We start from the raw sequence: 26685 nt of genomic DNA, 5'->3' as shown, positions 1-26685 counted from the left end.
TGTGTGTGTGTGTGACCTGAGGAAAGATATTTATGTTGTCCATTCAGACGGATTAATAAGTCTGTGTGTGGGTGATGGTGGAGGTGGGTAGGAGGGTGATGTTGGAGGTGGGGATGGGGAGGGGTGATGGTGGAGGGTTATAGGGGAGGGTGATGGTGGAGGGATGATGGTGGAGGTGGGTGATGGGGAGGGTGATGGTGGAGGTGGGTGATGGTGGAGGTGGGGGATGGAGGAGTGCAGAGGGAAGAGGGTGGAGTATGGGTGATGTAGAGTGGGTTATGGTGAGTAAGATGGGGAGGGTGATGGTGGAGGGTGATGTTGAGTATATGGTAGGGAGGTATGGATGGGAGGGGTGATGGTGGAGGGTTATGGGGAGGTGGGTGATGGTGGAGGTGATGGTGGGAGGGTGATGGTGGAGGGTGGTGGTGGAGGTGATGGTGGGAGTGGATGATGGTGGAGGATAGGAGGGTATGGTGGAGGTGGGTGATGGTGAGTATGGGTGATGGTGGAGGGGTGATGGTGGGAGTGGGTGATGGAGGTGAGAGGAGTGGGCAGGTGGGTGGGTAATGGTGGAGGGTGATGGGAGGTGGGTGATAGGAGGGTGATGAGTGGGTGATGGTGGAGGTGGGTGATGGTGGGAGGTGGTGGGTGGGAGGGTGAGGGAGGTGGGTGGACAGGATAGGGTGGATAGAGGTGGGTGATGGTGGGAGGGTGATAGGAGGGATGGTGAGGGATGGTGGGGGATGGTGGAGGTGGGTGATGGTGGAGGGTGATGGTGGAGGTGGGTGATGGTGAGGTGGGTGATGGTGGAGTGGGTGATGGTGGAGTGGGTGGATGGTGGAGGTGATGGGTGAGGTGGGTGATGGGGAGGGTGATGGTGGAGGTGGGTGATGGTGGAGGGTGATGTAGGAGTGGGGATAGGAGATGGTGAGTGGTGTGGGTGGGCTCAAAGATCTTAAAGAAAACAGGAATTACACGATAAAAATAATATAAATAAATAATAAAAACACAAATGACCCCCACACACACACACACACACACACACACACACACACACACACACACACACACACACACACACACACTTAAGCCTTGTCCTTGAGTTCTTATACCTGGCCCCCAAATTATAATCACCTTAAGTAGTGGATTAAAAGACCTGGGCCTCCCAGGTAAATATTAAATAACCTGAGAATTGTGAGAAAATCTATAGTGACGTAAAGAAATAAAATAAGATGGGGAAAACCTGTGAGATAAGACTGTTGTTATTATTGTTATTGCACCAACTTTAGCCTACACTATGAAGAAATAACAAGAATTACACCTAATAAAAGTGAATAACATCAGGTGTATCGTGCGTCGTTAGAAAACAACATTATATTCCAACAACAACGACATTCTCCGAGTCATCCAACACACGCTAAAGACGAGCGGACTTGAGACAACGACACTAGCGACTCCAGCACATGTCGCTAGCTCTCAGGGGTATAAATAGCGGAGGAAAGATAATCTGACTAAACTCAACACAGAAACTTACCAAATCGATGAATATTATAGATAATGAAGAATTCCAAGAACACAGTTGGTTTAAATCAGCCAGGAAGAAAGTAATTGAACCATCTCCTGCCCCAATATACACATAAAACATTAATAGAGAGAATAAAATACAATAATACAATACAATAATAATAATAATAATAATAAAAAGTATAATAAGCAGCACTATATAAATAAACTAATATTAATACAAAGGTCTAACAAACCAAGGGAGCAAAACAAAGATTAAAAAGAAAAGATGAAGCGATCTAGATGAGCCCAGATTATTTCTACGCCTACTGTAGTATTTCAGTTTCATCAGTCGTCTTCAGTCCATAATAATCTTCTTTCACCTCCTGACTCATGACTCTAAAGCCAAGTGTTTCCCAGAAGACCTCAGCACCTCACATGTACTAAGTGATCCTCCAGGTATTGATACATAAATAAATATATATATAAATGGAGGAGGGGGATTATTATCACTTGATTATATCAGTAATTAATAAAATAGTTATATAATTAGAGGGGAAGGGGAGAGAGCAGGTTATTGCAGGCTCTAATCAATTGGAGGATTATTTTATGGAATTAACGATGACAGGTGAACATGCAAGAGAGAGAGAGAGAGAGAGAGAGAGAGAGAGAGAGAGAGAGAGAGAGAGAGAGAGACTTAACTTCAACATGTGTACCATTAGGTCTTGTTCCTGACGTAATAACTGTTCTACACTGCACTTGTAGCCGCCCCTGCACCCAGCCGTGACCAGGAGTAAACACACACTACCAGGAGAAAAAAAAACAAAACAAATAAGAACATGGTTGTTAGTTTATCAAGATCTAACACACACACACACACACACACACACACACACACACACACACACACACACACACACCACACACAAGCCAACCAACCTAACCCAACCCAAGCTCAACCTAACCTAAACCCAACCCAACCCAACTCCCAAGCCAAGCCAAGCCAAGCCAACCTAACCCAACCCAACCCAACCTAACCTCAACCTAAGCCAACCCAACCTAACCCACAAGCCAAGCCAACCCAACTCAAGCCAAGCCAACCTAACCCAACCCAACCCAACCTAACCTAACCTAAGCCAACCCAACCTAACCTGCCAAGCCAAGCCAACCCAACCTAAGCCAAGCCAACCCAACCCAACTCACAAAAAAATAACCAAACTAAATATCCAAATGACACACACACGCCAAAATAATGCTTGACAATAACAAAGTCACCCTGACGTATGCAAATTAGTTAGAAGTTTATAAGGAGAATGACATCAAAGAACTAAAGTCAATATCACTGAGGTTTTAACCAGACAGTACAAAGGGCCCCATTTACCATAATTAATAAGTTATCGATCAAACCTCCCAAACAAGAATTACCTGTATATGACTCAGGTATGATAATTAATGAAACAGGTGGAAGTAATAATTAAATATAAATACACGTGAGATTATAGTGAGCGTTTACTGATCCGTAAAGATATGAGTTATTAATCTATATGCTGATAAAGGAGATTGTGTGTGTGTGTGTGTGTGTGTGTGTGTGTGTGTGTGTGTGTCTTTGATGCCGTCTCCTCCTGTAATCTTTGTCCACATGGCATTACACACACACACACACACACACACACACACACACACCAGGACGTCAGCCATAGCCCTAATCTTATCAGTAAAACCATCGTCCAGCAGCAAGGTATCTCAGCAGTACCCCACCCCACAGGACGTCCGAGTCATCATCACCTGAACCCAACCTCCAGGTCCGTGGAGGCTCAGGTGAGAGGAGGAGGTTGACCAGGTGAGAGGAAGAGGAGGCTGTTGACCAGGTGAGAGGAGGAGGAGGCTGACCAGGAGAGGAGGAGGAGGTTGACCAGGTGAGAGGAGGAGGAGGTTGACCAGGTGAGAGGAGGAGGTTAACCAGGTGAGAGGGAGGAGGAGGTTGACCAGGGAGAGGGAGGAGGTTGACCAGGAGAGGAGGAGGAGGTTGACCAGGTGGAGGGAGGAGGAGGTTGACCAGGTGAGAGGAGGAGGAGGTTGACCAGGTGAGAGGAGGAGGAGGTTGACCAGGTGAGAGGAGGAGGAGGTTGACCAGGTGAGAGGAGGAGGAGGAGGCTGACCAGGTGAGAGGAGGAGGAGGTTGACCAGGTGAGGAGGAGGAGGTTGTTGACCAGGTGAGAGGAGGAGGAGGTTGACCAGGTGAGAGGAGGAGGTTGTTGACCAGGTGAGAGGAGAGAGGCGACCAGGTGAGAGGAGGAGGAGGTTGACCAGGTGGAGAGGAGGAGGAGGTTGACCAGGTGAGAGGAGGAGGAGGTTGACCAGGAGAGGAAGAGGAGGGTGACCAGGTGAGGAGGAGGAGGTTGACCAGGTGAGGAAGAGGAGGTTGACCAGGTGAGAGGAGGAGGAGGTTGACCAGGTAGGAGGAGGAGGAGGTTGACCAGGTGAGAGGAGGAGGAGGTTGACCAGGTGAGAGGAGGAGGAGGTTGTTGACCAGGTGAGAGGAGGAGGTTGTTGACCAGGTGAGAGGAGGAGGAGGTTGACCAGGTGAGAGGAGGAGGAGGCCAGGTGAGTGATGGGATCTGAAGCATTTTTTTATTTTTTAGGTCATGGAAGAGTCACCATTATCTTCACTTCTTTGTCTTTTTCTTCTTTCTTCTTCTTCTTCTTTTTAGACCCCATCCTCTTTACACTTTCTCTCTCTTCTCCTACTCCTATTCCTCTTCTTCTTCCTCACCTCCTCCTCCTCCTCCCACCTCGCCCTCACCATCATCTTAAAGGTTCAGACACATCAACACACTTCTCACCCCCACCTTAGAAAAGATCAGTCCAAACACTTACACCCAGGCATCATCATCATCATCATCATCATCATCATCATCATCACCACCACCACATCACCACCATCATCAACCACCATCATCAACCACCACCCACCACCACCATCATCACCCACCCACCATCATCACCACCACCAACCATCACCACCAACCACCACCACCACCACCATCATCACCATCATCACCACCACCATCATCACCACCACCATCATCATCACCACCACCATCACCACCACCACCACCATCATCACCATCATCACCACCACCATCACCATCATCACCACCACCATCATCATCATCACCACCACCATCATCATCATCACCACCATCATCACCACACCACCACCACCATCACCATCACCACCACCATCATCACCATCACCACTCATCATCACCATCACCACCATCATCACCACCACCACCACCATCATCACCCACCACCACCACCAACCACCACCACCACCAACCACCAACCAACCATCACCACCACCACCACCACCATCATCACACCATCATCACCACCATCATCACCACCATCATCACCACCACCATCACCACCATCATCATCATCATCAATCATCATCATCACCATCATCATCACCACCACCACCATCATCACCATCATCATCACCATCATCACCATCATCATCACCACCACCACATCACCACCATCATCACCACCATCACCGCCACCATCATCACCATCACCACCACCACCATCATCACCTCATCATCATCATCATCATCACCACACACCACCATCATCACCATCATCACCACCACCATCATCACCACCACCATCATCATCATCATCATCATCATCAGGAGCAAACATCACAACACAGTAACCTAACCCATCGTCTTATAGCTGTGTCACGAGAGTTACAGTGTTTATATACGAAAAGAGGAACTACTTACTCCATCCCTCAATACCACTCTGGCGGAGGAATACATCTTGAGTTGCGAATGTCAAAGTGTTTCCTGTAGAACAACACAACACACGAGAGTTCTCCACACAGATGTCAGGTCGTATTATTCATTCCGACAGTGTTATGTGACGTCAACTTCACCCATGACGTCATCACACAGGTGGTATGGAGACTATCACTGTCATCACCTCCCTTTCAACACTCTCTCCCTTCAACACTCTCTCCCTTCAACACTCTCTCCCTTCAACACTCTCCCTTCAACACTCTCCCTTCAACACCTCCCTTCAACATCTCACCTCCCACACCAATTTCCTTCCTGAGCGTCTAACATCCTCTTCAGTTAAATCGACAAGACAAGACAGACAAACAGACAGATCATGACAGACAGACAGACAGACAGACAGACAGACAGACAGACAGACAGACAGATAGATAAATATAGGTTACAAAAAGAAAATCCAGACTAAAATTCCCCCTACAGCCAAACTTTCAACCGGTATATTTTTTCCTTCCATTCTTCTCTTCCAGGTTTTGTGTCAGAGTTTTTTAACACGTGTTTATCCAAGTGCCTCACCGACCCAATTGATAGCCTTAGGATCCTAAGGGGTTTTATTTTTGTGGTTTATTTATGGGTTTTTTATTTGTGGTTTATTGTGGGTTTTTATTTGTGGTTTATTGTGGTTTTATTTGTATTCCATTTGATTTGGTTTTATTGGGGTTTTATTTGTGGTTTTTATTTGTGGTTATTAGGTGTGGTTTTATTTGTGGTTTATTGTGGTTTTTATTTGTGGTTTATTGTGGTATTCAGGTTTATTTGTGGTTTATTGTGGTTTTATTTGTGGTTTATTGTGGTTTTATCTTGTGGTTTATCAGTTTTGTGGTTTATTGCCATCTGAGGAGCACACACACACACACACACACAACACACACACACACACACAACACACACACACACACACACACACACACACACACACACACACACACACACACACACACACACACAAACAAGTAAATTTATTTAATGTGTTTGTGCAAACAAACGACAAATACAGTATTTATGTAACAGTCAAAATATAACAAAGAAAATCTTTATAAATTTAATTAATTATCAGACAAACAAACAAACATAAGCAGCTAAACACCTCCCTCCCTCCCCATCTTTTTCCCTCCTCCTTCCTACCCCCCCATCCCTCCCCTGATGAACTAAGAAGACGCAAACACCAATCCTGGAGGAATTGTTTGTGTGTGTGTGTGTGTATGTGTGTGTGTGTGTGTGTGTGTGGTGTGTGTGTGTGTGTGTGTGTTCCTCAAAATCAAATTATCTTTCCCTCATATGAAATGGAGAGAGGTGGCGTCCACCTCCATCACGGCTATTACAAGACACACAACACGTCGAGGAAAGGAAAAAATAAAAATAAATAACTACTTAAACCTGGTACAGTGTCTGGTGCGTTTGTAGAGATGTGGCAAATAACTGTTTGTTTACATAGTATTAAAACTCCCTGAATTGCCCTAAGGAGCCTCGCAATATTAGCCAGACTAAGGATGTTAGATAAGGATTCCACAGTTGCCCCATCTTATAAAATGCGTCAGCCACTGTACCAGGTATAAGTGCAGGCGACTGTACATTGGAAACGATTCCCTCCCTCTCTCTCTCTCGTTGATCTCCCTTGTAAGTCTCCAGACTCATTCATTTGCATTCCATAATACTGACTGAGCTGATCTCTCTCTCTCTCTCTCTCTCTCTCTCTGTCAATCTTTCTGTTTCTATCTCCACGAAGATCTGTAAGGTGTGTGTGTGTGTGTGTGTGTGTGACTAAATATTTTAAATTACGCACATCTTTAACTCCACACACAAGACTTCGCCCCTTTCAGCGTTCCCGTCCCATGAATTTTAAATGAGGTGCTGTTTCCGCTGTGCCCATGTCTCACTTTCCATTACAATTGACTTAAGTTCGTACCACCTACCTACCCTGCCCTACCCTACCCTACCCTACCCTACCCTACCCTACCTCACCTAACCTAACCTAACCTAACCTAACCTAACCTAACCTAACCTAACCTGCTTTCTTTCTGTCGTTGTAAGTTGATTTGAGAATAAAATGTTTTTGACTGAGATTCTAATATGGGATAATGAGGTCCTCTTGAATATTTTGCTCGAAAAGGGCACCATAACGCCCTAAGTGGCATTATAACATCCCAAGTGGCACTGTACGCCCCTCAAGTGGCATTATAACATCCCAAGTGGCACTGTACCGCCTCAAGTGGCATTATAACATCCCAAGTGGCACTGTACCCGCCTCAAGTGACATTATAACATTCCAAGTGACACTGTATCGCCTCAAGTGACATTACAACATCCCCAATGGCACTGTACCGCCTCAAGTGACATTATAACATCCAAGTGGCACTGTATCGCCTCAAGTGACATTATAACATCCCAAGTGGCACTGTACCGTCTCAAGTGGCACTACAACATCCCAAGTGGCACTGGAACATCGTATGAGTCATTAGGGCACTGTGCCACCTTAAGGAATAGAGCATCCTAAAGAACATGACGATGTCAAAGTGGGACACAACCCTACCATCTGCTGGCTGGCTGGCTAACTGGACGTCACTATGGCAACCACCTCCATCCTCCCTCTCCTCTTACCAACCCCATCCATCCTCCTCCCTTCCTTCCACCCTTTCATCCTACCCTCCATCTTCCCTCTCTATTCTCCTCCCACTAGCCTCCATTCTCTCCCCCACCCCTATACACACTCTCCCTCCACCCTCTCCCCCTTCCATACCCTCCCCCCCACATATCATTCCCATACACTATCCTATGATGTCAGTGTGTGTGTGTGTGTGTGTGTGTGTGTGTGTGTGGTTGTTGTGTGTGTGTGTGTGTTAAACTCACCTCTTCTCTGATTTCTCTCTACACACACACACACACACACTTCTTTAAGCTTCAATATAACACAGCAACGCACGGCTATAGTTTAACACTGATATTTGACACACTAAGCTGATGTAACTATGTTGAGGTTAATACAGCTTATTTGACTGATTGATTGATTGACTGACTGACTGACTGATTGACTGACTGAATGACAGCTGAGTGAGGAGTGAGTGAGTGACTGACTGACTGACTGACTAACTGATTGACTGATTGATTGACTGACTGACTGACTGATTGACTGACTGACTGACTGACTGACTGATTGACAAATGACCGACTGACTGATTGACTGATTGATTGACTGACTGACTGATAAATTGATTGAGTGACTGATTGACTGACCGACTGACTGACTGACTGACTAACTGTGATTGACTGACTGATTGATTGATTGACTGATTGACTGACTGAATGATTGATTGGAGTGACTGACTGACTGATTGACTGACTGATTGACTGACTGACTGATTGATGATTGATTGACTGACTGATTGATTGACTGACTGAATGATTGACTGACTGACTGGTTGATTGATTAATTGACTGACTGACTGGTTGATTGATTGATTGACTGACTGAATGATTGACTGACTGAATGATTGACTGACTGACTGACCGGCTGATTGACTGACTGACTGATTGATTGCCTGACTGACTGATTGATTGATTGACTGTCTGATTGATTGACTGACTGACTGGTTGATTGATTGATTGACTGACTGACTGACCGGCTGATTGACTGACTGATTGATTGACTGACTGACTGTTGATTGATTGATTGACTGACTGATTGATTGACTGACTGATTGATTGATTGATTGATTGATTGACTGACTGACCGGCTGATTGACTGATGACTGATTGATTGATTGACTGGTTGATTGATTGATTGACTGACTGACTGACCGGCTGATTGACTGACTGACTGATTGATTGACTGACTGACTGACTGGTTGATTGATTGATTGACTGACTGACTGACCGGCTGATTGACTGACTGACTGATTGATTGACTGACTGACTGATTGATTGATTGACTGACTGATTGATTGACTGACTAACTGGGGATTGATTGATTGACTGACTGGAATGATTGACTGATCAAATGATTGACTGACTGACTGACCGGCTGATTGACTGATAAATTGATTGAATGACTGATTGACTGATTGATTGACTGATTGACTGACCGACTGATTGACTGACTGACTGACTGATTGAATTGATTGAATGACTGATTGACTGACCGACTGATTGATTGACTGACTGACTGACTGATTGACTGATTGATTGACTGATTGACTGATTGATTGACTGACTGATTGACTGACTGATTGACTGACTGACTGACTAACTGATTAACTGACTGACTGATTGATTGTCTGACCAACTGACTGATTTACTGATTGTTTGATTGACTGACTGATGACTGATGACTGACTAACTAAACCATAATCTATTTACGTTGGTTAGGTTAGGTTAGCTTAGGTTTGGTTAGGTTAGGTTAGCTTACTTTAGGTTAGGTTAGCTTAGGTTTGGTTAGGTTAGGTTACGTTAGGTTAGCTTACGTTTGGTTAGGTTAGCTTAGGTTTGGTTACGTTAGGTTAGCTTAGATTAGCTTAGGTGTCAGCTGTATAGATTAGCCGGTTCACCTTAAGCTTAATTTGAGAAAACATAAAAAATGGGAATCTGGAGTATCTCCAGGGAGCCCAACCAATCAACGCTGACATGTCGAAGCGGTCCACCAATCACCAGGGACATATCGAGGCGCTCCACCAATCACCAGAAACATATCGAGGCGTTCACCAATCATCAGGGACATGTCGGATCGTTCCACCAATCACCAGGACATGTCGGATCGTTCCACCAATCACCAGGGACATATCGAGGCGTTCTACCAATCACCAGGGACATATCGAGGCGTTCCACCAATCACCAGGACATATCGAGGCGTTCCACAATCACCAGGGACATGTCGGATCGTTCCACCAATCACCAGGGACATATCGAGGCGTTCCACCAATCACCAGGGACATGTCGGATCGTTCCACCAATCACCAGGGACATATCGAGGCGTTCTCCAATCACCAGGACATGTCGGATCGTTCCACCAATCACCAGGGACATGTCGAGGCGTTCTACGCCAATCACCAGGGACATATCGAGGCGTTCCCCAATCACCAGGACATGTCGGATCGTTCCACAATCACCAGGACATGTCGAAGCGTTCCTAATCACCAGGGACATGTCGAAGCGTTCTACCAATCACCAGGGACATGTCGAAGCGTTCACCAATCACCGGGACATGTCGAAGCGGTCCACCAATCACCAGGGACATATCGAGGCGGTCCACCAATCACCAGGGCCACATCAGGCGTTCCACCAATCACCAGGGACATGTCGAAGCGTTCACCAATCACCAGGGACATGTCGAAGCGGTCCCCAATCACCAGGGACATATCGAGGCGGTCACCAATCACCAGGGCCACATCGAGGCGTTCCACCAATCACCAAGGACATGTCGAAGCGTTCCACCAATCACCAGGGACTTCGAAGCGGTCACCAATCACCAGGGACATGTCGAAGCGGTCCACCAATCACCAGGGACATGTCGAAGCGGTCCCCAATCACCAGGGCCATATCGAGGCGTTCCACCGATCACCAGGGACATGTCGAAGCGTTCCACCAATCACCAGGGACATGTCGAAGCGTTCACCAATCACCAAGGCCATATCGAGGCGTTCCACCAATCACCAGGGACATGTCGAAGCGTTCCCCAATCCAGGGACATGTCGAAGCGTTCCACCAATCACCAGGGCCATATCAGGGCGTTCCACCAACACCAGGGACATGTCGAAGCGTTCCACCAATCACCAGGGACATGTCGAAGCGTTCCACAATCACCAAGCCATATCGAGGCGTTCCACCAATCACAGGGACATGTCAGGCATCCAATCACCAGGGACATGTCGAAGCGTTCCCCAATACCAAGGCCATATCGAGGCGTTACCAATCACCAGGGACATATCGAGGCGTTCCACCAATCACCAGGGACATATCGAGGCGTTCCACCAATACCGGGATATCGAGGCGTTTCACCAATCACCAGGGACATATCAGTCCACCAATCACCAGGGCCACATGGGCGTTCCACCAATCACCAGGGCCATATCGAGGCGTTCCACCAATCACCAGGGACATGTGAAGCGTTCCCCAATCACCAGGGACATGTCGAAGCGGTCCACCAATCCACCAGGGACATATCAGGGCGGTCCTCACCACGGGACATGTCAAGCGGTCCACCAATCACCAGGACATGTCAGGCGTTCACCAATCACGGGATATCAGGCGTTCCCAATCACCAGGGCCATATCAGGCGTTCCCCAATCCCGGGGCCATATCGAGGCGTTCTCCAATAACCAGGGACATGTCGGATCGTTCCACCAATCACCAGGGACATATCGAGGCGTTCCACCAATCACCAGGGCCATATCGGGCGTTCCACCAATCACCAGGGCCTATCGGGCGTTCCACCAATCACCAGGGCGTCGGATCGTCCCACCAATCACCGGACATATCGAGGCGTTCCACCAATCACCAGGGACATGTCGGAGCGGTCAGCAGTTAGCTTCTCCACCAGGCAATGATATTGGTGTGTGTGTGTGGTTCTTTTTCACTACATGGGTCCATTCCTTCCCTCTCACTACACATGGGTCCATTCCTTCCCTCTCACTACACATGGGTCCATTCCTTCCCTCTCACTACACATGGCACCATTCCTTCCTCTCACCATGGATCCATTCCTTCCCTCTACTACACATGGCACCATTCCTTCCCTCTCCACTAGGTCCATTCCTTCCCTCTCACTACATGGAACCATTCCTTTCCTACTGGATCATTTCTTTCTCCCATGGCACCATTCCTTCCTCTCCTCACTCCACATGGCACCATTCCTTCCTCTCTACATGGGTCCATTCCTTCCCTCTCACCACATGGCACCATTCCTTCCCTCTCACTACATGGGTCCATTCCTTCCCTCTCTCACCACACATGGCACCATTCCTTCCCTCTCACTACACATGGGTCATTCCTTCCCTCTCACTACATGGCACCATTCCTTCCCTTTCTACACATGGGTCATCCTTCTCTCCCACTACCTTCCATTCCTTCCCTCTCCTACACATGGGTCCATTCCTTCCATCTCACTACACATGGCACCATTCCTTCCCTCTCTCCTACACATGGCACCATTCCTTCCTCTCACTACACATGGCACCATTCCTTCCCTCTCACCATGGCACCATCCCCCACATCCTCCTCGCCTCTCCCTCCCTCTCCACCCCCTCCTCCCTCTCCACCTCTCCCCCTCCCTCCCTCTCCCTCCCTCCCCTCCGCCTCTACAGAATAATGGAGAATGCGGGTGTGGTGCCTGGTCTCTCCCCTACTCTCATTCACCCCTGTACCTCTCTTTTACCTGTACCTCTCTGTACACCACACACCTCTCTGTTACACCCACCTGTACACCTCTCTGTGCACCCACCTGTACACCTCTCCGTTACCACCTGTACACCACAACTACACCCAAATATACATTATTAATTTCCTGTGTACATCCATTCTATCACGCTCATGTGTACACTCATGGCCAGATCAATATTGACTCACTCGTTACTGCTAGTACTAACCCGTGTGTAATAATAATAATAATAATAATTATTAACGGTTTATTGAAAGGCAGCAGCCAGAAGGCTGAAAATATACAGTTACATATTTGGGGAATGGGTTACGAATTACAAATAATATACAAAATTGACATAAGTGACACAAATAAGACATATAAGTAACTTAGATAGGGATCAGCTCAAAATACCAATTCATTTCAACATAGTGACGGTGTAGGGAGCAGTGTTTACACAAGGGTGAATACACTGATTTATTACATGTTATTGATAATTTTTTACAATGGTTGGGACTGGGCTGTTCTTATAGCTGATCAGTTCATTTTGTATGGGCTGGATGCGGTTGTGGTGTCGAACAGCAATGAATTCTCGGACAGGGGATCTCAGGTGGTAGTAGGGGCCGGTGTCGAGGGATGGTGTAATGAAAGCTTCTTACCAAGAAATTTGCAGATGAGGTCGTGGTGATGGTCAGTAAGAGTCCGGGTCAGTGTGTTGAAGGCGCTTCTTGATATGTGTGGAGTAGGAAGGGGAGAGAATAATCTTGCATGTGCCACTCTTTTGCACTTTCTAGGTGTTTTACGTTGTGTGGCATTTGGGGAGGGAGAGACCAGGTGGGAGGCATAGGTGAGCTTGGGAAGTATGAGATGTTGATGTAACACTATGAGAGGAAGCTCGGAATTCAGGGGAACTCGAGGGGACTTGAGTCGGCGGAGGAGGTGGGGAAACTGGAGGATTTGACAACTTCACTGACGTGTGGTTTCCAATTTAGTTTGTTGCTATGGTGACGCCGAGGCTTCACCGTGGAATCTGGCCACAGGTGTGTTCGGACCTAGGGTAATGGGAAGGGAGGTGGGACAATGTCGGAGGAGGTTGATGTGCATAACATTTGTCTTGTGCGTTTGATGATGGTGACATGGTTGTTGGTGGCCCAGTTTTGGAGACTGTTCAATAAATCCTGAAAGGGCGGTATAGTTGGGAGCGGAATTGGCCTTTAGTCCAATGGGTGGAGTCGTCGACATATTTCCAGCGAGCAGGGGGCTTCTCTTGGGAGCATCATTGATGAGCATAAAGGAAGCAGTGGTCCCATCTTGGTGCCTTGGGGGACGCCACAGGTGAGTGACTGAAAGGTGGGCAGCCCCTCGGAAACTGCAACGGCGTCGGTCACTGAGAGTCTGTAAGCCATGGTATGAGACTTCTCCGAAGCTGAGGTGTAGCTTTGTTTATGATTATATTGTGGTCGACTAGGTCGAACGCTTTGAGTGAAATCAATGAAGGCGACAGCTACAGACGTTTTTCGTTTCTCGAGATGGCGGTACATATGTAATCGAGAAAGCTGACAAGACATTGAGTGGTGGAGGAAGTTTTCATGTTGCCAAATTGCTGAGGTCTACGGCTCCTGCAATATCAGCATAAGCCCAGTCAAACACAAAACTTTCACAGATTAGGCTGGGTATTGGGGTGATTGCAATAGGTCGTAGCTGATTTAAGGATTGTGGGCTGGTTGACTTGGGCACTGGTGATACATAAGAGGTCTTCAGTCAGCTGGGCATGGCTTGACTGAGAGAAGCATTGATGATGGAGCATAGGGGTTTAGCAAGCTCGGGGAGAACTCCTTGAATAGTTTCATTGGTAAGTCAATGGGGGTGGTAGAGCGTTTTAATTTTAGTTTGTCAGGCGTTTTGCTACGTCAAATTCCTCTACTAGATCAGTGGGAAGGGGGGGCTGGTAGGTAAGCAGGGGAGTGGTTGTGTCAAGCCGTGGGAGCGTCTGGCATATAGTAGCGAAAATGGTTATTTGTTTGCTCAGCTGCGTCAGCTTTATTAGTGAGATGGCTAAGGAAGGGGGAGGGTGTGTCTTATTGTTTTAGTCCACAGGTTCTTTAAGCTTACCATACCATTGACTGATGTTGGTCTGCTTCAGGTGTTGTAATTTGGTTGGGTGATGGGACTTCTTTGCAGTGCGTATTTCGCGGATGACTCTGTTGCAGAAGAAGTGACCTGTAGCGGATGTGGTCATTGGGGATGAAATCTCTGTCTCTCTGTTGCATGAATGCTTGATCCGAGGTGTGATCAGGGCCAGAGTCAGCTGGGTGAGGATCTGACGGACTTCTCGGGGGAAGAGGTGGTGGGTGAGCTTCGGTGAGGTGGTGTTGGTATAATTTATCCATTTGGTTTCCACGTCATCCACGCTGAGTACTTCAGTCAGGGATGTGTTCCATCGTCAATCAGTGGGTCTTGATGCTTGGGGTCTCTGTGCTTGAGTGGGAGTGGCAGCAGGGGACCAGAGCACTGATAGAGGTGTGTGCTACACCCGACAGAGGCAGTGGTTGAGGTTGGTACTGGTCCAGCTAAGTCAGGTTAGGTAAGGTCAAGGGTGTTTTGACCGTGTGTAGGGAAGGGTGAGAAGGTCGCAACGTGTGTGTGTGTGTGTGTGTGTGTGTGTGTGTGTGTGTGTGTGTGTGGATAAACTATATACTGTAGTAATTAACATCGCACATACAGTCACTACAAACGAACAGACGAACAAAGACAATTGACTGACTGACTGACTGACTGACTCTAACTAACTAACTATTTAAAACCTTGAGGTAAATAAACCACCCGATCGGCCAATGAACACTCGAGGTCATGTCAGTATTAATTAAGTTATAAAGTGAGAAATAGTGTAATGATTACCCCAGGCTAATGCTAACTGCAGTGTTTGGTGAAGAGCCTCCAGCCAGTCAGCCAGCCAGCCAGCCAGCCAGCCAGTCAACCAGCCAGTCAGCAAGCCAGCACTCCAACAAAGTCTGAGAAGAAATGAAAAAACAAAACAAAACGTGGAGGCGAGGAAGGCAAGTAAGCCATCATCAATTAGTCTGTCTCGTCCTGTTAAATCAAGTAGGATCACTAATTAGAGGAGGAGGAGGCAGTGGTGGCAGACGGGAACATAACAATCAGGTAATGGCAGGCAGCGGCAGTCAGTCTCAGTGTCAGTCTCTCTTAGATAGGCCAACTCAATGATCACGTCAGCTGGAGAGAGTCACCAACAGCAACGGGGAGGGGAGGGGAGGGGGGGGATGGGAGGGGTGCTGATGCCCTCGATAATTCATTACTTCTTCACCACCAACTCTTCTCCCCCTTCCCTCTCAACACCCCCCTTCCCTCTCAACCCCCTTCCTCTCAACCCCCCTTCCCTCTCAACACCCACCCCTCCATCCCATACGCTCTTTCCTCTCCTCTCCTCCTCCTCTCCTCTCCTCCCTCTAACAACCCCACCAACCTCCTTCCCTTCTTCTTCCCTCTTCCTCTTCGCCTTAACTGACCTCATTTCCTCCTCCCCTCTTCCTCCTCTCTAATAACCACCTTTCCTCCTCCTCCTCCGCCTTAGTGACCTCCTTTCCTTTCTCCATCCTCCTCTTCTTCCATCCTCTCCTCCTCTTTCCTCTTCCTCCTCCTCTAGTAAATATAAACCCTCTCTCCACCCTAAGCAAAAAATCATCGGGATATTAAGTTTTTTTTCCCTTGACTCACGTAACAAAACCCAACACGAAGACGTCACTGTGATATTTCTGGACACCTGGACACGTCGCCATTATTACAGGTAGGTGTGTGTGTGTGTGTGTGTGTGTGTGTGTGTGTGTGTGTGTGTGTGTGTGTGTGTGTGTGTGTGTGTGTGTGTGTGTGAGTGTCCCTTACATGAGTTATGGGTCAGCTATCCACAACCCTAGAATCAGCTGTACACAAGACCTCACGCCTCAGTTACGAATACACTCACCTGTGAAGAATTCCTATGGCACTTATGAGTACCAAGGAAGTAGGTGAGGTGGGTGTCTGGCGTGACCTTCTGCTGGTGCTGGAGGTCATCCTGGGGGTCACACTGATTGATGTCAAGCGAGGTCACGTCTATATCCAAGCTCAGCATCCCTAGGTCACTGTTAAAGAGGAGGAAGAAGACGAAAATTAGGTCACATTGAGAGGTCACATTAAGGATTTTTGTTAACCTTTTGTGTCTCCTGGGAATACCTGGGAGTAATTAACCTTCATTGTCACTCGTTAGTTTATTACACCTGATGATTAAATACGCTAATCCTATACCTGGAGGAAGGGGTTAAGTTAGGTTATGATAGGATGTGCTGGGTTTGGTTTGATTGGGTTAGGTTAGTTTAGATTAGTGTTCGTTTAGGTTTAGTGTTAGGTGAGGCCAATAGACCCATCGCAGTTTCCACCATTCCTGTAAGAACATGAGAATGGAGGAAACTGCAGTGGGCCTATTGGCTCATACTGGGTAGTCCCGTTTACACCCAACCCCTATCGCTCATATATCCACCCAACCTGTGTTTGAAGCTACCCAGCGTATTCGAGTTAATGATGATTTGGTAACTTGTTCCATTCATCCACTACTCTGTTTCCAAACCAATGTTTACCTATTTCGCGCCTAAATCTAAATTTGTCTAATTTAAAACCAATGTCACGAGTTCGCTCCTGGTTGGATAGTCTGAGTACCTTTGTTATATCACCTTTGTTTAACCTGGACGCACATTTATACACCTCTATCATATCACCCCTCACTCTACGCCTCTTCTTGTTCTTATGTATGCTATACTTAGTAAACACCACACCTGAACTGTCTCCCTCACTGTGCTGTCAACAATGTTATTATCCACGGTCGGTCACCTGTTACTAGACATCACCCATAACATTATTTATATACCAGTTGCCAACACTCTTCTCTAAGGTATCAGCGGTCATGTGGACGTGTTGTCGGTGTTACTGTCTTATTTATACACTTCAGTAACCTTCAATAACTAGTACCTTTAAACGTGTGTTTGAAGTTGAAATTATACCCAGACATTTCTTATTTATCATCAGTGTTACAAAAAGTTACGAATTTAACTTTACAATAGATGAGAGAGAGAGAGAGAGAGAGAGAGAGAGAGAGAGAGAGAGAGAGAGAGAGAGAGAGAGAGAGAGAGAGAGAGAGAGAGAGAGAGAGACAACAGCACGGCATTCTTTTCATACCCTAGAACTGGGGGACTTTTAGTTAGAGGTCTGTTTACGTATGAAGGAAGGGGGGGGGGCAGTAGGTTACGGGGAACAGGAGAGAAGGAAAATAAGGTTGATAAAAGGGTGAAAAGATGGAGGTGAAAGGTAGCTGAAAGAGGGGTTTAATTTATGCCGAGGAAATATTGAAGATAAAAGATGTACTTGGTAAGGGTGAGAGGAGGAGGAGGAGGAGGAGGAGAATAAGGTGGGAGAGGAGGAGGAGGAGAATATGAAGGTGGGAGGAGGTGAGGGTAGGAGGAGGAGGAAGAGGAGGAGCATAGTTGGGGATGGAACAACAACAACAACAACAACAATAACAACAAAAAAAAAACAACAACAACAAAACAACAACAACAACAACAAAACAACAAAACAACAACAAAAATTTACCTATGAACTCACAAATACCTGAACAAATATACTCTTCCTCCAGTAACAAAACAAACTCACAAACTTATTAAACAACAAGACAGACAAACACATTCTTCTATAGACAAGACTTGAACCACTGTTTTGCTTTAAGATTCACAAATAAAACACAACACAACACTCAAGATACTACATACTTGTTAAGTAAAGTGTTAAGTGCCCTCGATACTTATAATCCAGAAAAAGTTGTTAAATAATGAAAAAAAAGTTTAATCCAGCTTCAATCTATGGTATAAGAACGAAATAAATTGGTCATAGGCTCCCCATTATCGCTCAGGTGTAGGTGAAAAGAAAACACGGGGGGAGGAGAGGGGGTGGGGAGGTGGGAAAGGGGAGGGAGGGGGGAGAGGGAGGGAGGGGTGGGGAAAGGGGAGGGAGGGGGGAGGGGAGGGGTGGGGGAAAGGGGAGGAGGGGGAGAGGGGAGGGAGGGGGAGAGGGAGGAGGGGGGGAGGGAGGGGAGGGAGAGGGGGAAAGAGGGGTGGAGTCTTAAAGAGATACAAGAGTTAGGAAGAAGAAATTGTAGTGTGGTAATTAACCTGCCACTAGTGAGGAGTCTTGGTACAGGTGAGTATCGAGTCTCAATTAATCTCGGTTAAGGGGGGGGGAGAGGAAGGAGAGAGGAAGGAGGGAGGAAGGGAGGGAAGGAGGAGAAGGAAGAGGAGGAGGAGGACGAGGTAGAGGACAAGAAAAAGAGGAGCAGAAGGAAGAAGAGCTGGGAGCGTTACCTGCCCTACCACTGATCAACCCAACCTCGACCACACACACACACACACACACACACACACACACAACGTAAACACTTAGAAAGTGCAGAAGAGGGCATGCAAGATTATTCTCTCCCTTCCTACTCCACATATCAAGAAGCGCTCAACACACTGACCGACTCACTGACCATCACCACGACCTCATCTGCAAATTTGGTGAGAAGCTTCTACACCATCCTCGACACCGGCTCCTACTACCACCCGAGATCCTCGTCCGAGAGTTGCTGTTTGACACAAACAACCGCATCCAGCCCATAAGAGCACGAACTGATCGCTATAAAAACAGCCCAGTCCCAACCATTGTAAAACTTATCAATAACTTGTAATCAACCAGTGTATTCACCTCCAGTCAATCTTACCCTTTTGCACTGTTACTACGTTGAAATGCCCTGTAGTTTGAGCTTCTCCCCACCTAGTTATTATATATCATATTTGTATCACTTATGTTACTTGTATATTATTTGTAAATCAAGTGATTCATTCCCCAATTATGCAATTGTATATTTTCAGCCTTCTGGCTGCCATGCTCTTTCAATAAACTGCTAATAATTATTATTATTATTATTATTATTATTATTATTATTATTATTATTATTATTATTACACACACACTGCCCCAGGTCTCTTGTCAAGTGCTAAAAGAAGAGTTACCTTTATTACCAAGTTTCCAAACCTGATATTGATAATCTGCCAATACGTTCGAGCACTCAAACTTTAATCTTGATGAACTTATTGCAGTAAACCCTCTCAATAGCGAACTTCTCAGTAAGCCCTCAATAGCAGACTTCTCAGTAAACCCTCTCAATAGCGGACTTTTCAGGAAGCCCTCTCAATAGTGGACTTTTCAGTATAACAAGATTCCAAACAATAATGACACACACACACACACACACACACACACACACACACACACACACCAGGCATCCACTCTCTGATCACCATGGACACAAACAAACACACAGACCATTACCCTAATTGTAGCAGCAACTTTTGATGCTATTTTTTCTAGAGTATTTTGAGATTGTGTGTGTGTGTGTGTGTGTGTGTGTGTGTGTGTGTGTGTGTGTGTGTGTGTGTGTGTGAGCAGAACAATACAGCAGCCACAGACGTCAGCAGACAAGAGAGTGTTTACGAAGATACACACAATGAATGAATGGGAAGTTTTAATCAGTATAAAGAGCTTGTGGTCGTGCATGGGGACGAACCCAAAGGACTCGGGGAAGTGACTCACAGAAAGAGAATGAATGGAACGGATAAGAAGAAAGAAAAATAACAAAACAAGTAAGAGGTGATACTACTACAACTACTACTACTATTACTACTACTATTACTACTACTATTATTACTACTAATACTACTACTAATACTACTACTACAATAACAGCTACATCATCACTACTACATCATCACTACTACACCATCACCCTAACCATTACACTAGCACAGTGGTTCTCAACCTAGCAAGGGAACCACGGCAAGAATTTAGGGGAGCCACGTCGAGCTGTTATAAATTGTACGCTTCCAAATAATGTTGGGAATCTGAATTAAACAAAACTTGTATTACTTATTTTGACTTGGCAGAAGAGAATTTTCATTCTTTTTTTGTTATTTTGTTTAATCATAACGACAATACAATTTTAATATTTACATACAGACTCTGGCGCTTATTTTTTTTTTTTACGGATTGTTTAAGATACAGGTCCAGTCCCTGTCTGTGTGACAGGTGCTGGACCGAGCTGCTGAACTGACTTGTTCAGTACGTGTCCGTGTGTCATCCCTTTGCAAGTGGTGATAGGACCGAATGATCTCGGTCTGCTCGGATACCATCACGAAAACAGTGGAGTGTATTGTCTCTGAACCATATATTGTGTTTGAGCTTGACTCAAGCATAATATACTCCATAATTGGTGTTACTTATTTTGTTTCATAATTCATGTGGTCGCTGCTTTACGTGGGTGAAATATTTGTACACTTCCTTTATCAATTATTTCCTTATTTATTGGTGCCATTGTAGTTCATACTCATTCTTTACTTATATAATCCTAACATTTTTAGTGATAAATTTGTATGACCTACTCATTCTCATTCTTCCAAGTTGGGCAGTGCTTGTCAAAGGAGGCGTGTTCTTGCTTACAGGAAGTACACTTCAGCTTGCTAGCTTGAGTGTGAATGTTTACCTGTGTGTGTGTGTGTTTGCCATTCTAACTCTTGTCCTATTTATCTGTCTTTCTTTATCATTCTTTAGTCTTTATCACTTATCTGTTTCTCTGTTCTGGGAGAAAAATGAAGGAAACCACGAGGATGTTGAAAATTCCTCAAGGGGGGAATGGAGTGAAAAAGGTTGAGAACCACTGCACTAGCACAACTACGTCACTACCACCACTACCACTACACCACCACCACACAATAGGTAGCTACTTTCCCAGCCAGCTTCTTAAAGGCGAAAACGGAAATATCCCCAAAATACCGAAAACATCGAAAACAAAGTAAACACCATAAGACTGAACACTACACGAAGCGACTTGTGTGTGTGTGTGTGTGTGTGTGTGTGTGTGCGTTCTCCCTGAATGAGCGCTGCCACCCACTGCTCCCAGCCTCACGTTGTTGAAAAGAGGTGTAGAGGATAAAAAGCTTGGCGTGTCATCATACTCTGGTACTCAAGAGCTTGAAGCTTTTCCTGACGTCTAGAGCCTAAAGCTTAACAAATCAGGATAAAACACAGCTTAAAGCCTCACACCCTAAAGCTTCAGATTTTAAAGCTTCGGTTCTTAAAGTCTTACACCTTGAAGCTTCAGACCTCAAAGCTCCACGTCTCAAAGCTTCACACCTTCAAGTTTCACACCCTAAAGCTTCACACACCTCAAAGCTTTATGTCTCAAAACTTAACACCTTAAAGCTTCACACCCTAAGGCTTCACACACCTCAAAGCTTCACGTCTCAAAACTTAACACCTTAAAGCTCCACACCCCAAAGCTTCACACCCTAAAGCTCCACACCTCAAAGCTTCACACCTTCAAGCTTCACACACAACCTCAACATGGGGAAACTCCTTAATGCGTTGACGTGGCTGAGTGGATACACCTCCCACTTCTCGTCCTAAGAGTCGCTGGTTCACTGCCGGGACAATCAACCTGTTAGCCCAGTTGTGAGTTCCTACCTGACACTTTAGGATACGATAAAGGTCGAGTGCAGTACCTGGATACATTAGTAACCTCCTTATGTATAGTGTGTTTATATGTTCATTCTCTCTCTCGGTCTATTAGGCCTATGGGACGCATTTTCATTTCTTTTCTTTATTTTTTTTTCGTTTAATCTTTCATTTTTCATTAAAGTTCTTTCATTTCTCTTGTGTTTTTTTTGTGTTTTTTAATTCTCGGTCTTTGTCTTCGTCTGTTTCTGCTCATTTCGTTTGTCTCTATGCCTGTTTCTGTGTCTATTTCTGTCTGTGTGTCTGTCTGTCTCTGCGTCTGTCTGTCTGTCTGTTTCTATTAAAGAAGACGGGATCGGTCATCATCAACACGTGGATATATTTTAAACATTGTCTCGATAAGGATAATAAAATCATCTCTTGAGGGACCCGACCAGACCAATTTTTAGAGATCTCTTGTGGGACCTAATACTCTTAAGACCAATTTAAAAAAGACGCTCTAATCCACCAGAGACCATTTTATAAACCCGATCCGTTTATGAATGTTTTAACAAAGTCTCCCCTTAAAACAATTAAAAGAAAACCAAATAAGGGGTAACTAAGGCAAAAACTAGTTACAGGTTGTGTTATAAACCAGACTTGTTTAAATAAAACTAAAACATCCCCTTACGAGTAAATTAAAGCCATCCATTTAGTCAGGTCAGAAGAGGCGGGTAGTTGAACAGACTTAGAGCGATATAGAAACAAGAAATAAAGATATGCAAAAGATTATTACAGGGAACTTTCTTAATTGCCACGTATATAAAACAGGTATGTAGGTATATTACGACCACACACACACACACACACACACACACACACACACACACACACACACACACACACACACACACACACACACACACACACACACACACACACACACACACACACACACACACACACACACACACACACACACACACACACACACACACACACACCAAGAATTAAGAGAACTTGCTTGCTCGAGGGTAAGTTATATTTGTCAAACTGCTTCACAGGAGCAGCCCTGCAGGAAGACCTTGTTAGACTCCTCTTGACAATGGCTGAGGGAGGAAGAAGAGATTAGGAAGGTAGAAAAGAAGGGAGAGAGAGGGATGGTGGGGGAAGGAGGAAGGAGGGAGGGAAGGAGAGAGGGAGGAGGGAATAGGGAAGAGGAAGGAGTGGGGGGAAGGGGAGGGACGAGGGAGAGGGGAAGAAGAAATGAGGAGTAGGAAAGGTAGGTAGGTAGGGAGGAGGAGGAGATGAGGAAGTAGGTAGGGATGAGGGGAGGGAGGGGAGGAAGGGAGGGAATAAGAGATGGCGGAAGAGAGGAAGGGGAGGGGAGGGGGAAGAGGTGGTGAGGGAAGGCAAGGGAGAAGATTGACTGCCTATTAAAAAAGAAGATTGAGTGAAGGAGAGAGAGAAACAGAGGAGGTAAAGCAGAGACAAAGAGATTATGGAGATTGACGAACTGTGAGAGAATAACACACACACACACACACACACACACACACACACACACACACACACACACACACACACACACACAGCCTTCCTCTATCATTAAGAAAGTTACACCTGGCAAAAACAAAACAAGCAAAGGTGTTGATGGAGGTGACCCGACCATTAACCTAAGGTAACCTGACCACTGACCTAAGACCCGAGGAGGTTGTAGAGGGCGTGGCCGGTCGGTGGTGGGAGATGGGGACGGTGTAGGAGAGGAGCCAGCGTTTGTTCCGACACTGGAAGTACGGGTAGGTCCACCAGCCCAAGGAGCCCGACACACTCTCGTTCTGGAAGTTGGTGGTGTTGGAGGCGTCCTTGAACCACGGCTGATTGGCGACCTCTGACAGCTGGCCCAGGGGGAGACAATGACAAGAACACTTTAGTATACTGAACAAAATGACAGTGATTGATCCATAATAACATTGTTGACGATGAGAAACAAAATAATAAGATAAACTTTGATGAAGGGGAAAAATCACTTTATAACTCTGCAACATTGCAAGGCTTTACTCGAAATCAATCATGCAACAGAGACTCCATGGTCGGGTGTTGGGAGGGGGAAGGGAAGTTGGAGGAGGGGGGATGGGGGAGGGGGAAGGTGTTCAGGGCGCACCCAGGAATTGGATAGTTTTTCCCTCCAACTATTTGTGCTAGGTGAGGAGCCAACATGGTGAACTACAGAGCACTACCAATAGAGAAACAATTCTTACTAGAAGGGTGTCAGGGGCATATTTAATTTGTACGAACATAAAATATTCATGGATTTATTGAGCCGGTGTAGTTGGAAGGCCGGTGGGGCCCTGTTCTTTGACTTTTTTTCCCACCTGACACGCCAGGTGTGTACCACACTCTTGATACTGCCAGGAGATGGTAGGTCCTCCCGGTAGAGGTCAACCAGCTCTTGTATCCTTCTGCTGGTGTCAGGGTTACCAAGATGGATGGGATGACACTGAGTCCTTGGAAGGCCTTCTGGTGAACCTCATCTCCAGCTCTGCCAGGTGATGGTCTAGGAGTGGAGTGGCAACCGTTCTCCTGTAGTATTCAGCTGGTCCATCAGCTGACGTGTTGTCGTTGGCGTTTGCAGAGTCTGGGCATGGAAGGTGTGACACCTAGAGCTTCACACAGTTGTTCTGCCTGACGAAACCATTCAGTGTAGTGATCATCCATGTTGTTTCGGACGTCTTGTAGTGCGGCTTTCATACATTTAACTTCTCTGTTGGCCTCAAATATGTCCTTGGCCTGTGTTTGAAGGCTAGTGGTCACACCTTTCAGGTAGCCTAGTACATTGTTGGTGATCACCAGGGACACGATGAAGTCTGTGCTGGTGATGGCGAGCAGCAGGACCTGGGTGAGTCTGTAGACCAACTGCCAGGACCACCCCCCACAGTGTCCTACAGCAGGCCACCACCGAGGGATGTAACTCCACAAAGGTTTCCAGGGCATCTAGGCGTTACACCCAACGTGTATGCCACAGATTTTTCAGCTTGTGTTTCCTTTGTTCAGGTTGGGTCGCCAGGACAGCTGCCTCCAAGGCACGTTTGGGATGTCCTTCCATGAAAGTTGAGATCCTGTCCACGGTGCCCATCATGTTCCTGATACTGGTGATCTGGATGGACTTAACAACAGTCAGGTTGAGGGCATGTGATGAGCAGTACTGGCAGAGGGCCAAGGGGTTGGTCTCCTTTATGGTTGCTGCTGCCCCTTTGGAGCTGCCGGCCATGTTGTCAGCTCCGCCATAGGCCTGACCTCTAAGGTTGTTGATGTCAAGTTCATACCCTGTGATGCTGGTTGTTACCTTATCTGCTATAATTCTGCCAGTTACCCCGTTGTCACACTCCACCAGGTCTTCTCTGATGTGGTCATTAGGATCAACATACCTCAACACCATGCTGAGCTGCTCCTTGCAGGTAGTCAGTGACCTCATCAGTTATGATAGAATTTTTGTTTAACCGTCTGGAGGATATGGTCATGTATCTGTTCTCCACAAATGTGAATCAACTGGTTCTGGATATTACAAGATGCGTACAGAGCATTAGTGGCTGCTGTGCCTAGGTGCATACCCAGAAACCTGTCGCCAGCCTCCACACGGAAGTCAAGGGGGGCCAGAAAGTTGCCATGATTGGCAGTCCCATCACTGGCAACGTCTTTGGTATTGTCTCTGTGACCTCGCAGAGAAATGTTCTGACGGCCACAGAGGATAATAGTCTTGATGATGGCCCGGGGGGGGGGGGTTCCGGGCAATCAGGAACCCCCCCCCCCCTGGGTACGCCCCTTGTTTTACTATCACACGTCTCGTCTTCCTCCCCTTGACATACACACGTCCCCCAGTTTCATACAAGTATTGAAGATACGAATATTTCAACTGACCGTGACGCCGCTTCACACACACACACACACACAAACATTATTCCACCTGTACAAAAGTAAAAATAACAATGTAACGGAAAGCAAATATGGTGAAAAAATAAGAAAAATACTTTGAAAACAAAAAATTGTCCGAACACAGAAAGTGGTGTTGTTTGGGCGGGAAAATGTAGAGTAAAAAAAAAATAGTGAGAATTGTGGACGAGTGTGATGGAACTGCCACGACTACCAGAAGAACACGCTGAACCAACACTGTACTGTTGCCACTCAACTAAACAACATGAAAACTTGATCCATATGAGAGACTGGCGACAGGAGGAGAGGAAGGAAGGGAGGAAGGAGGGAGGAAATGAAGGAAGGAGGGAAGAGAGAGAAGGGAGAGGAAGGAGGGAGGGGAGAAACGAAAGGAGAGGAAGGAAGGAAGGGAGGAGAGGAAGGAAGGAAGGGAGGAGAGGAAGGAAGGAAGGGAGGAGAGGTGGCAAGGGAGCTGTG

General features: G+C 46.3%; 1 protein-coding gene across 1 annotated transcript in view; it reads right to left on the bottom strand.

Moving 5' to 3' along the window:
* Positions 1-26685, bottom strand: part of LOC121855952 (probable G-protein coupled receptor CG31760) — a 76919-nt gene that overhangs the window by 22510 nt on the left and 27724 nt on the right. The window contains 3 exon segments of the mRNA XM_042351171.1: positions 2220-2307; positions 16691-16847; positions 23977-24176. Coding sequence (XP_042207105.1) covers positions 2220-2307; positions 16691-16847; positions 23977-24176 — 445 coding nt within the window.

This window comes from Homarus americanus, unplaced genomic scaffold (assembly GCF_018991925.1).
Source record: "Homarus americanus isolate GMGI-L3 unplaced genomic scaffold, GMGI_Hamer_2.0 scaffold19117, whole genome shotgun sequence".
In the NCBI taxonomy this organism is placed as follows: Eukaryota; Metazoa; Arthropoda; class Malacostraca; order Decapoda; family Nephropidae; genus Homarus; species Homarus americanus.
This window is presented reverse-complemented; position numbering and strand designations above follow the sequence as displayed.